Source organism: Habropoda laboriosa, unplaced genomic scaffold, assembly GCF_001263275.1.
Source record: "Habropoda laboriosa isolate 0110345459 unplaced genomic scaffold, ASM126327v1 scaffold2, whole genome shotgun sequence".
Lineage (NCBI taxonomy): Eukaryota > Metazoa > Arthropoda > Insecta > Hymenoptera > Apidae > Habropoda > Habropoda laboriosa.
The window spans coordinates 4,167,386-4,180,296 of NW_017100190.1; the positions used below are offsets into that span (position 1 = coordinate 4,167,386).

The 12,911-nt window shown below is 46.8% G+C and overlaps 1 protein-coding gene across 1 annotated transcript in view; it reads right to left on the reverse strand.

Moving 5' to 3' along the window:
- The window catches only part of LOC108579897 (nesprin-1), a 72,952-nt gene that overhangs the window by 16,228 nt on the left and 43,813 nt on the right, over window positions 1-12,911 (reverse strand). Inside the window, 13 exon segments of the mRNA XM_017943517.1 lie at window positions 864-1,015; window positions 1,302-1,607; window positions 1,716-2,054; window positions 2,134-2,761; window positions 2,853-3,454; window positions 3,883-4,533; window positions 5,025-5,798; window positions 6,765-7,922; window positions 7,999-8,784; window positions 8,851-9,459; window positions 9,535-9,898; window positions 10,234-11,545; window positions 11,611-12,908. Coding sequence (XP_017799006.1) covers window positions 864-1,015; window positions 1,302-1,607; window positions 1,716-2,054; window positions 2,134-2,761; window positions 2,853-3,454; window positions 3,883-4,533; window positions 5,025-5,798; window positions 6,765-7,922; window positions 7,999-8,784; window positions 8,851-9,459; window positions 9,535-9,898; window positions 10,234-11,545; window positions 11,611-12,908 — 8,979 coding nt within the window.

The following is a 12,911-nucleotide window of genomic DNA, read 5'->3' on the forward strand; positions in this document are numbered from 1 at the left end:
TCTTTGTCCTCGAGCCAGTTGAGAATCTCAGCCAGTTCGTTGGCAAGTCTCTTGTGCTCCGCTGCTGCTAGCTCGTGTTGCTCCCTTTGCGTCTCTTGTGTGTATACATCGGTGGTTGTAAATAAACGTAGCCTGGAAAGAAATGAATACATGGAGAAAGAAAAGAATGTCAATATTATAATTAACAATGATCGATACATCGGACGCAGAAGATAGCCTGAAACAAAAGTTGTAAAAAAATTGGGGCAGAGGGAGAAAAAAGCGGGCATTACCTCCGATTTGAATAGGGACGGTAATTATGCATAAGCAGGCACATACAATCACATGCACATGCTTCGAAATCGCACACAACCGCGCACCGCTTGGTTCCCTCGATGATCGTGATTCCGCGATTCGGCGGAGCTTTTTCTCGATTCGTTTCTCTCATTCGGGAGAGAGAGAGAAACAGAAGAGCGATCGAGAATCGTCTTTCGGTTGCGTAACGATTAAACGAAATAAATAAGGAACGCGCTGAAGAGAACTGATAAAAAGCTATCTTTCTGTCTTTTAGCTGGAATAAAGAAATGCAAGTTGATCTAATATATAAATGCGTGGAAAATAAAAATGACGTTAAAGAAAAGACACTAAAATTGCCGTCTACTGAAAAAGAAAATTTCTTGTGAACGATGCAAATATAGATAATATCAGCGTTGTATATTTACGTAGATTATATGTTGCACGTAAAAATGTCGCCCCGACTTCGAAAGAAACGCGCTCGTGAAATACACGAGATTCTTCTGGTGACACTTGTACAGTGCCTTTGCCGGTGTTTCTGCGGTATTGTGTAAAATAGATAAAAAGACATCGATGCGTTTTCGACTCACGATTCGACGGAATTCTGCAATTTGTTCAGCTTCTCCTCGAGCGCTTGTGCCGGAGCCTCCGTGAACGCTGAAAGATACGCGAGGACAGGTCCTGAGAGGGATCTCACTTCCTCTGTCATCGGTTTCAGCTTCTCTGCTTCTGATACCAGCTCCTATATTTAACAGCAAAGCAGGAAAATTTGTAAACACCCCTCGGCTAACAAAGAAATCGTTCTGTTAGCTTGTTTCAACTGTAGATACCTTCTTCGAACGTGTGAAAATACTTCTCAAGGATCGTCTAATCTTTACGTTCAATATTTCTTTCAATGTACTTTTCGTTATAGTTAAATTTGAATAGATAGTTTCGGAACTGAATCGACATTTCACGATTCTTAGGAAGACGAACGAACAGCCCGCTCGGAAGGTAACGTTCGTCGAGTTAAATCGCACAATACTTACACGTAGAGACTTAAGGATGTCGTGCAAGTGTTGCTTAGAACGAATCACAGTGTCCAAAAGTTTGCTCTTCTCCTCGGTGGCGTTTAATTTAGTCTCGATGGAGGACCATCTTCCCTCGAGGTCTTCCCAGTGCCTGGAAAGCGCCTCGAGAGCGTCTCTGCGGCCCTCCAAACCGGAAACCAACTGTTTCCATTTTTCCGTGATCTCGGAGATTTGAGACTCGATGATCTTCTTATTGTCGTCGTTGGCCAATCGGAGAACTTCGCGGCTACGTTCGTTCAATAGGTCCAATTCGAACTGTTGATTCTGCAATGAAAAATTGTCGAACATTCGAAGAAAGAGGAAACAAGTAGCAGTGCTTGATATTTCATCGATGTTCTTCGATAGAAACGAGTAATTCGATCGACGACCCACCTGTACGTCGTTCAAAGCGTGCATGATCTTCTGGATGTTGAACTGCAATCCAGCTAAAGTCGTGACAGGCTCGTCGGTGAACCTAGTTCTCGGGATGACAGCACGAATTCGTTCCAACGTTTGCGTGTAGTCCTTCCACGTTTCAGCGCCTTGTTCCAATCTGGCGCGTTGAGATTTCGCGATGTTCAGGGTGTTCTTCAACAATTGTATGTGCTGTTGCTGCTCCGCGCTCAATTCTTCCTGCTCGGACGTGTTCAGAGACGGCCAGATTTTGTCGGCCGCTTGTTGAATCTGTTGCGACACCAACTCGCGCATCGATGGCTCGCTGCTGAAGTAAATCTGAAAGACGACGATTGAATGAAAAATTTCGCCTTTCTTTCAAATAGAAAGTGAATTTGCAAAATCATAAACAACGAACCTTGTGCTCCTCTAGATCGCTGAGTATATTCTCGAAATCGAGTCCATCCTTGTCACTCTCCAGCCTGATCTCCGCCTCGTGAACCCAATTTCTAAGCACGTCGGTGAGAGAAGCGTACTCCTGCCTGAATTTCATATTATTCTCCAGATAATTGCCACGTTCCTCCATTTCCCTTGGCAAAGAACTCAGCAGAGACACTGCTTCACTGAGCATTTCCTTCAACGAACCGGGCATTCCCTCCTCGTGTGGCGCACAGTTCTTCAGGTTTCTAATTCTGTCAAGGTGTTCGTTGACAGCTTCGCATAGCTCGTTGTGCTTCTTCAATTCTTCCTCTACGCTCGCCGGGTCCCTTTCTAAAAGAGGCCTGGATTTCACTTCTTTCTCTTTGTCCTCGAGCCAGTTGAGAATCTCAGCCAGTTCGTTGGCAAGTCTCTTGTGCTCCGCTGCTGCTAGCTCGTGTTGCTCCCTTTGCGTCTGACCCTGTAGCTGCTGCTTCAGCGACTGTAATTGTTCCGTTATGTTGTTTCTATCCGCCGTCGAACCTTCCGTGGCGATCTGTTGTCCCTTGTCCGTCGCGCTGGCCAGAGTAGCCTCGCATTCTTGGATCTTGAGTATCGCGTCGTCGTATCTGGCGGGAAAAACAACCGAGTGAAGGTAACGTAACAAAAGTATCGTAACACCGATAGAATCGAAAATAGCTGGAGCTGTCGTTTCTTTACCTTTTGATCTTCTCCTCGATCGTCTGACCGGAGTTCTCGATGTCCCGGACGATCTCCGTGTACTTGGCGATGAACGTAGTGATCTCCGTGATCAGAGCGATGAATTGCTGCCGCAGAAGCAACAACTGTCGAAGTTTCGCGATCTGATCCTCGATAGCTTTTATCAGATCGTCCTGTTGAGTCAAGACACCGTGAAGATCGGACACGTTGACAGACTGCAAATCGGACAGTTTCGCCTTCTTGTCCTTCAGATCGCCTAGAATCCTCTCGTAGGAATCCAACATGGCCTCGACGTCCTCGACGCGGGAACCAATCGGCTTGTTAAGCTCGTGAAGTTCCTTCTGAACGTCTGTCATATATTGAATCGCTTCGGCGACTCGTGCAAGCGATTCCTCAGCTTCGTCGATGCTCTTCTGCAGAGCCGACGATCTTTCGTTTATGATCCCGGCTACTCTTCCGTGTGCCTCCTTCATGTTCTGCAGCTGTTCGTTCAGTTCGAGCTTGTCCGCGTCGCTCACCGTTGGAAGAATCGATTTACCTTGTTGGAGGATCTTCTCGATGTCGTCTGCGTACTCGCTCGCCTCCTTCTTCAGACGATCGTACTGGAGAAACGAAAAGTTTGATGGTTTTAGTGGAAAGAGGTCGACGAAGGTTGGAGTTATGCATTATAATGTTATTGCAGGAGGTCAATGACCCGAGCGGACCGATCATATGGTCGAGTTCGTTTTTGTAAACAACCCTGCGACTCGAATATGCAAAACGTGGTCTCCCGACGTTCGTTGTTATTAAACAAGAGAGTGTTTGTGCGCACGCGAGGGATGCGAGTGCGAAAAGAGTGCGGAGAGTGAGAGAGAGCGAACGCGGGTCGCGAAGACCGTATAAATAGGGAAAATGATAGCGAGAGTGGTCCTTTTCCTTGCCAAGCGATAAAGCGTTAACAGCGTTCTTCGTCGTAATTATATCTTACTAATCTCTGATCCCATTTTTGTATTCCGTTTCCTACATTGCTAATCAACGAATTGTACCATACCTTGGCAAGTTGTTCTCTCAAAATGTCGATGCTAGAAGTTCTCAAATCCGAGGAAGTAGCCACTTCAGCCTCGTTGATCCATCTTTGACACTTGTCCACCTCATTTTCGAACGACTTTCGACCCTGAAGAAGATCCGACAGCGCAGCCTGTTTCTCTCGAGCCTCGCTCTTCAACTCCTCGTAATCCTTGCTCATTTCGTCCAAAATCTTCTCCAATTTTTCACGATCCTCGCCGTTACACTCCTTCAGTAAATTGTTTCCCTGCTTCAGGATATCGTTCAGATCCTTCTCGTTGAAGGAATCGATATCAGCCTCGAGTTCGCCGTGTTGCTCGATATCCTGTTCAACTTTAGATGCTCTGAGAGGCAGATAGCCGCTCAGTTTCTTCAGATTGTTACTCTTCGATCTGATCCAGGATCGAGCTCGTTCCAATTCACCTTCGAACTTTCGTCGTGCTTCGACTGCGGCTGTCGCACTAGAGATTCCTTCTATGAGAATGGTGCGGAGTTGTGCCAGTTCTCTACCTAAAACTACCGTCTCGTTCCACAGTTGATGTTGCTCGACCATCTCCAATTCGTTCGCGATATTTCGAACGCGTCTTTTCAAACGGCTGATCGTGCTCTCTTCGGACTTTGCTTCTTTCAGCGTTGCCTGAAATTCACGACACAGTAGAATTCAGCGTTTCGAACAATTCGTTAACAATCGAACACGTTCAGGAGGATGTGACCGTATTGTTCTACAATATTCTACGGAAAAGGCACGTATATTTAACCCCTCACTTTCAATGTCGCGTTATTTTTTACAATGGCAACCTTAAGTCTACGAACCCAGGAAATAATTGGAAAAAAAAGGTGAAATTGATGTTATCTGGCGTATCGAGTTTTAGAATCTAGAAAGAAATTAAGTCTTCTCGAAAATCGTCTTTCTGTTCAGAAAGTGCTTAACCCTTTCGCTATTATTGGCGCTTACAGGCGTTTTGAAAATTCTATCGCACTATATGGAGCCACTTGATGCACTTCCACCTTAGTTCGATAAACGAAATTTTCAAAAAACACGGTCGAAAGAAGGAATTTTGCAGCCGTGATGACAAATTGACCGACAGTCGTAGCGAAAGGGTTAATATTCCTGAATGTGAAACATACCTCCAAAGCGAGAAGTCTCTCCTCGGCCTGTTTACTGTCGAATCCAACAGGCGCGGCTACTTGAGCTTCGTCCTTCTTCTGCTGTATCCACTCTTTCGACTCCTCGATGTCCTGCCTGATCACTTCGATTCCCTGAGCTGTCATGTCCAAGTGCAGCAAACCTCGCGGCGCATTGGCGAATCGTTCCTTCAGCTGTCTCATCTCTTGTGTGATGCAGTAACCGTCGAAAGTACTGACAACTTGCTTCACCGACTCCGCCAGATTGTTCATCTCGTTCAATTTCTCCGATTTCTTCGACTCGAACATCGCCGTAATGTCCTTCGCGCTTGCAATCTTCTGCTCGATCGTCTGCTGCCTGTTCCACTTCTTGATAACGAAGTCCAGTTGCGCGGGGAATCCGTCCAACCACATTTTCGTCTCCGCCAGTTCGCGTTGATACCTCTGAATCAGCTCTTCGGCTTCTTGTTTCGCGGCGATAGTGTCCGTTAGTTCAGTTTCGAGAAGGTCCAATTCGCGGCGAATTTCCACGTTGTCGTCGTCGTCGTCCGATATCGAATCGAGATATCGACGGTTGTCCTCGATGTTCTCGAGTATCCCTTTCAGCTCTGTACACCGTGTAGCGGCGTAAGGAGAGTTCATACTGGCTGGTTCGGCCCTTTGGGCCGCGCACAAATCTCTCTTCGCGGTTATCCACTGCAGCATAGCTTCTCTTTTACGGGCTTGCTCCTCTATCTCGCCCTTAGACTCCCTCACGTTCAGCAGATGCACGTATGCCTGTAAAAATACGACGAAAACTCACCAAAAACAGTCGCATTTCTTTCTTTAGTTGTATTCCCCTTTGAAACAGAAATCGAATCTCTAGTTCGTAATTAAGAATTAGCGAGAATTATCATCATATTATAATTTCTTGCAAACGTGAATGTCGATTTTACGTTTAACTCTTTGGGGCATAGTGGGGTAAAAAGTGTCCCACCTTTTTAGTACTTACATTTGCACAGTGGGATGTTTCTCATCCCACCTTCAAACATTAAGAAAACGAAACAAATCTAATTTAACCTGTTTTCACAAATTTCACGGTGAGATTATTTATGTCCCACCTAATAAATAATTATCTCAACATTGTTTTTTAAGTTTTAGTTGTTTTACGTCGTAATTCATACCTACTTTGTTACATTTTTAAAAAATGAAATTCCTGTGCAACTAGAGTCTATTTTTGTCTTAAAATTCTGTGCTTCAAAGAGAACGAGAACGATCCCTCGATGAAGAAATTATCGTGTTCCAAGCGTTGGCTAACCAACGACGAGTTAACTCGTCTTACACAGTTAAGAGGATAAACGAAAAATGTTTATCATCCTCCCATTTCGCGCATTTCAGAAAATTCGTCAATTCATACGTCATTCCCCTTCGAGATACTAAACGAAAAATCTTTACTATCCTCCTTCCCCTTCTTCAGGATCATTTCCACCTCTCCAATGCGATACGAAAGAAAAATTACGTTCAGACTATATTTTCGAGTACTGTTAACCCTTTCGTTACTACTGGCGCCTATAGGCGTTTTGAAAATTTCCTAGCACTATACTAACGCTTAACTTTATCCTTTACGCACTTCCATCTCAATTCAACGAGCCGAATTTTAAATGCCGTGGTTAAAAATTGACCGTCAGTCGTCCACGTTACGAAAGGGTTAAAAGATTCGTTGTTGCTAGAAAATACAGAAGATAATAGGAACACGGTGTATACCGGTCTGATCAGCTTCTCCAGTTTATCCCGGACCTCCACTTCTCTCGCAGGCATCTGCACAGGAGGAGCGTCCAGAGGACTTCCAGGTCTAGAGACGCAGGCAACAGCAGCTCCGCAAGCCTCGACAGCCAGCGCGAGCTTAGTTTTCTCAGCCTGCAGCCTGGTGTGTAAACTTAGAGCGTTATCGTATCTCCTGTTGATATCAGCTTTCTCGATCGGAGTTTTAATTTCCTCGTCAAGTTCAACCTCGTACGCGTTCAGATTGTTCATTATGTCCTCCAGCGTGTTCTCGTATTCGTTGAATTTAACCAACGATTCCTCCAGTCGTTCCTTGATCTGCAACGCGATGTTCAACGAGAGATTATGGCTCTCTTGAACGTTCTGCAACCGAGACTCGATCACCGATCTGATGCCAGGATTCACCGCGACGTAACGTTCTATTTGCATGTTGCTCTTCAACTTCAGATCGTCCAGCACGCTGGTGTAATTCTCGATGTCCGTGAGAAGGGTCTGGTGTTGCTTGATCTGCGACAACGTTTGCTCCTTGTTCGTGATGTAGAGAGAATTGTAGGCCATCAGCTGGAAGGATATTTGCAACAGCATCCTCTCAGTTTCCAAGATAGCAGCGTGATAAGCGCCGCATTCGCGTATCTCGTCCTCTATCAATCTCTTCCTCTCGTCGACGGTGTCGCTCAAATTCTGCCAACGTTTCAGAAGTTCCGATGTTCGTTTCACCGGCGTGTCGTTCTTTGCCAATTCCGACAATTCACCGGCCTCTCCTATCAAACGATCCAACTCGGTCTTCTTGTCGCGAACTTCCTCTTGAATGTGCTTGCAACGTTCCTGTATAGTTTTCATACCGGCGATTTCGCCCTTCGTGTCCGGAAGCTCCCCGATAGTCTTCTCCGTCTCCTCCAGCCAACGGTTCATCTTCTCGTCAGCTTCCGTGTGATCGTCCCAACGATTCAACAGAGACTTGAGCTGTGCCTGAACTGTGCTTAGATCCACGCTCAATTGTTCCCAGCTGATCAGAAGACCTGCCATGTCCGATCGTAGTTGTTCCTGTTGCTCTGGAACAGCGGTGTCTATGGCCTTCTTGAAGGCGTTCTGCAGTGTCGAGATCAGGTGCTGGCCCTCGGTAATTCTCGTTGCAACGATCTGTAATAGAAAGGGGATAAACAGGAACAGTTGATCGAGAGAAGATCTGATTCGGCAATTTCATCGGTAAACTTACTTTGGTGGTTTCCAGTTTGTCCTTAGCCCATTCGGCATCTCCAACGCCCATGCAATCTTGTACAGAGCCTCGAGCAACGTTCAGCCAATCCTCCACTTCCTTCTTAGCCTTCAGGAATTCCGTATGATCCGACAGATTTTTCTCTACCCGAGAAACCAGGCCCTGCATATCGGTCAACAGCGACGTGTAAGCTGACTGCAACTGTACAGTCTTGTCGCGAGCCCAGCTACACGCGCTCATCTCCAACAAAGCTTCGCATTTGTCGTTCAATTCCTCGAGAACAGGCTTCTGTTTCACAGCTTCCTCTACCAGACTCTTGCAACGCACCAAATCTTCCGGTGTCTTGTTCTCTTTCGATTGTTCGTCGTTCACCTTCTTCTGGAAATCGTCGATCCAGCTCTTCATACTGTCCAACGCAGCTGTGAATTCGGACCAACTGGCGATACAGTTGGCCAGTGTCTTCTGAGAGTCGTGACATTGAGTTCTCAACGATTTCCAATTGGCTTGCAGCTGTTTCACGTCCTGATTGATCGCTTCTTGACCCTCCGGGCCTGTACTCGCGATCACAGCGTCGCTCAATTGGATCACCTCCGAGATTAGGATTCCTCCTTTGGGAAGCGTGGCGATAATTTCGTTCACTTTGTTCTCTCGTTCGATTATACGCTCCTTTTCACCGTGGGTGTCGCAGTTCTGTTGAAGTTCTAGCTGAGTGTTGCGCACCCAGTCTGCCGCCTCGTTCTGAGCCTGCTGGAACTTCTCGTGATCGATCACTTGCTCCTCCAAGTTCTGAAAACGAACAGTTTATTCAAGACTTGGTGTAAATTCTACGATAAACGACAGACTTGTACTTACTCGAATGTTCTCGGCGATCAACTTGGTCAAATCGTCGTATTTAGCGATGGTGGCCTGATAAGGACCGAGAGAAATACTGGAATCTTCGGCTAATCGGGCCTTCAATCTGTCCATAGTTTCACCGTGACCCTGGATCTCCCTCTGAACAGTCTTGTACTTCTCCAAAGCTGCACGTTTCTCGCTCAGATCGTTCTTGTACGCTTCGTCCGGTTGAATCTTTCCTTCGATCTCCTCGATCCAATCGGTGGTGAGCCTGTGAGTCTTGTTGAGTTCCTCCAACGCGCTGGCTCTCGCGGAAAGCTTCTGCCTTATGTCTTCCACGTTCACCAACAGTTTCTCGAACTCTGTCTTAAGATTCTCGGTGTCCTCTTGAATCTTCGCCGCGCCGTTCTGCTCGGTGTTCATGATCACCTTCTCCTTTAGTTCGAGTGCGTAGCGTAGTTTGTTCTGGCCCTGTTCCAGGGTCTGTCTGATAGCTTTGCAGGTGTGCAGTTTGTTGTTCACTTCGGCTAGGGTGCTTGGAATCTCCTTGCACTCGCCCAACTTGTCGCGAGTCCTTTCTATCCAGTCTTGACACTCTTGGTACAGCGTATTGTGCTGTTGATGTTCCTAGAAAAGGTAGAAGAAGCGTGATATTTTATTTTCACGTTTGAAGAAGGTGAAGAAATATAGATTGAATTTTACTTGATAATGTAGCTCTAGGCGTCTCATTATCTCCTTAGCCAAGGACAGAAGAGCGTTGTATTTCGTGGTCAATTGGGTGATAGCGTTAGAGATTCTAGTATCAGCACAGGTTTCTAGCAACATCTGAGCCTTCATGTTCAATCGATCCAGTTCCTTCTGCCAGTCGAATAACGTCTGCAGGTGAATCTGGAATTGTTCGAGTACGTTCTTCTTCTCCTCCAGGCTGTCCTGAAGTTTGTTGAACGACTGCACCAGCTGTTCAGTCTGTGTGAGCCACTCGGTGGCCTCTGAGAATTGGTCCTCGTACTCCGTCCATTTCACTATTCCTACCTCCAGCAAGCTCTTGGTGTTGTTCAGCGAGTCTCTGAGGAAACGTTGATATTTCTTTGAAGAATTCGTTAGGAGGATATTTATTAACACGTTCACTGCCTCGCCAGATTTACATGTTTTGCTCAGGAGGCCAGAAAAAATGTTCGTTATTCTAAGCATAGTATTATATTATGCTTATTTTCGCTGCGGCAAATTTTAGTATATAACGCGCGTGGCAGATAAATTAATACGGAAGTGCGTGAAAAGACTCCAAAGCGCCTATAGGCGCCAATACCAGCGAAAGGGTTAATCTCCACTCTCCGGTCACAGGTGACCAACGTGACAGTGAACGTGTTAAAGGAAGAAGAAAATTAGAATCGCAACACTTACACATAGCTGTCGTACTCTTCCTGCAAGAAAGCCGCTTCTTCCTCGATAATTTCCTTATCCTCCTCGTCTGCAATTTGGCAAGCCGCATTTCCCTGTTCCAAAGCGTGTTGGAGCTTCTTCTGTCCTTCGGGCAGCTCGCTTTGCAGCACTTTCAGCTGTGTAATCTTATTCGACAGCGATTCCTTGTCTCCGGTAGGCTCCGAACACTTCCCAAGCCTCTCCTTGGCTGCTCTTATCCACTGTACAAACTCGTTTCCACTGTCGATGAACGCCTGATGTTGCTCCACAGTCTCCTTCTGTTTCGCGTACAACTCCTGAGCCTGTTTGCTCAACGTTTCGTACTTGATAGAAATTTCCGTAGCCGGTGTAGCCTGTCGAAGATCCTCCGCCTTCGTAGTCACAGACTGTATCATCGGTTCGAACGCCACGATGTCTTGGACGATACTGTTAGTCTGTCGAAGATTAGCCTTTCTTTCTCCGATCGCCAAGGAACTCAGACCTGCCAGACCTTTTCTAGCCTTGGACACTTTCTGCTCGCAGACTTGCTGCAGTTTAGCCTCTCTGTCGTTGATCCATTGCTGCAACTGCAGGTACGACGAGCTGTAATCGGCCCATTGAAGGAGACTCGTCTCTAGATGCACTTTCGTCGTGGAGATCTTCTTCACCAGTCTCTCCCAATCGTTCTGGATCTCCTTCAACCAACCGTTGATCTCCTCTCTGCCGTCTGATCTAGTGTTTCTCATCACCTTCTCCCCACAGTTCACCGTCAGATGAACCAAGTTCTGACCTTCTTCTCGCTTCCTCAACAATTCCTGAATATTGTCCAATCTGTTCTGCAATTCTTCCCGACTGCTCGTGGAGGCAGCTTCGGTTCCCTTGCGAATGATCTCCCTGGCGTTCTCTATCCAACCTCGAGTCTTCTCCAAGTTAGCCTCGTACTCTTTGTGCTGAGCTAGATTAGTCTCGACTTTGTTCAGCACGTCTTTCGCGAGGTTCACCTGAACCTGGTAACGAGAGTTCAAATGGCGAAGCTGGTTGTTCACGTAGGTGTCCAAGTGAGACGAGAGAAGACCGGAGGCTGTCTTGTTGAATCTGTCGATCTGCTCCTGTCCCTTAACGAGATTCTCCAGGATTTCCTTCACCTCCTGCACTTGCTTCTCCTTCTCAGCCACGTTTGGTAGCAGAGAGTTCTTCTGTGCCTTGATCAGGATGTCGAATTGCTGCAACCAGTCGCTCAATCTTTCGTACTCGTCCTTGTAGTCGCGCCACTGGCTCACCGTCTTCTCTAATTGATCCTTCTGTTGCTTGATATCTGAAATCGAATAAATTGGCGTTTTGTAGATAAACTGAAATCGACACATCTCTGAGAATTCTTACCTCTGAAGAGGTCCTCGAAGCTCTCGGTCAAAGCTTTCACCTCGTTCTTAATGATCTCCTGTCCTTGAGGACTCGTACTCGCGCACGCTACATTCGCAGTGTGCTGAAGATGCTCCACCAGCAATTCTCCCTGAGCTTTCTTGTTCAGAAGGCTTTCCAGAGGAGCGACAGCGTTCTCGATAGCCAGTTTGTCGCTCAAAGGCCTCTGCTTCATCGACGGAATCTTCTCGCGAGCTCTGCTCAGCCAATTGATAATATCGTCGTGCGCCTCCTTGTACAACCTATGATCCTTGTACTGATCCTCCCGTTCAGCCAGCAGAGACTTGATCTTCTCGAACAGCGTATCGAACCTGTTCAATATACCCTGCGCCTGTGACGCGGCCAATCCTTGAGGTCCACTGGCGATCATCTCGGCTACTTTGATCTTCAGACCGTCGACCTCGATGTTCTCGCATCGAACTTTCTCCTCCAGAGCTTTGATACGCTCCAGTTGACACCTCTTCTCGGAGACGGTGGTCTGGAACGGCAGGAATTCGTTCAAAGATGACTGCATATAGTCGACGGTTTTGTTCATCGATTGTATCTGTTCGAGAAGACCGGCCCATTTATTGATAGAATCGTCGAGATTGGTCTTCGTCTCCAACATTCTCGAGGCTAAGGCACTCCATTGTTTCTGCAGCTTTCCAACAGCGTCGTTGATCGCTTTGTGCCCAGGCGGGGCTGTGTTTGGCAGAACACCTTGAGCCAGCTCCACTATTCCTTGAACCTTCGCGAAACCGTCCTCTTTGTAGAGCAACAAGTCCTGCACTATCTCCATCTTGTTCTCCAGATCTTTCTGAGAGGAGGCACCTAGGTCGGAGCAGTAATCGAGCTTCTGTCTGATGTCGTCTAGCCATCTGGTGCACTCGGCTAGCTGATTGTCGAACTCTTGATGAGTAGTGACGTACTGATGCCAACGACTGTTCAGATCCTTCACTTTGTTCGATATCTGCTGGTATTTAGTGCTCAGTTCAGACGTGTGCGTTGTTCGAGACGTTATATTCTTGTGAAGCTGTTGAGCTTTCTCCGTCACAGCGTCTATCTCTAATTCCTTCGCTCGAACCTGTCCCTGCAGAGTCCTCAGAACCTCCAATTGCTCCTTCTTCTCTTGCAAGGTAGCTTTCAAGTCTACAGCGTGTAACTTCGTGTCGGTTTCTCTCATCCAGGCGAGACACTTCTCTTTCGACGTCTCGAACTCGTTCCATTGCTGAACCTTGTTCTCCAGCGATTCTATCGTGGATTTCACAGCAGTGACCAAGCTT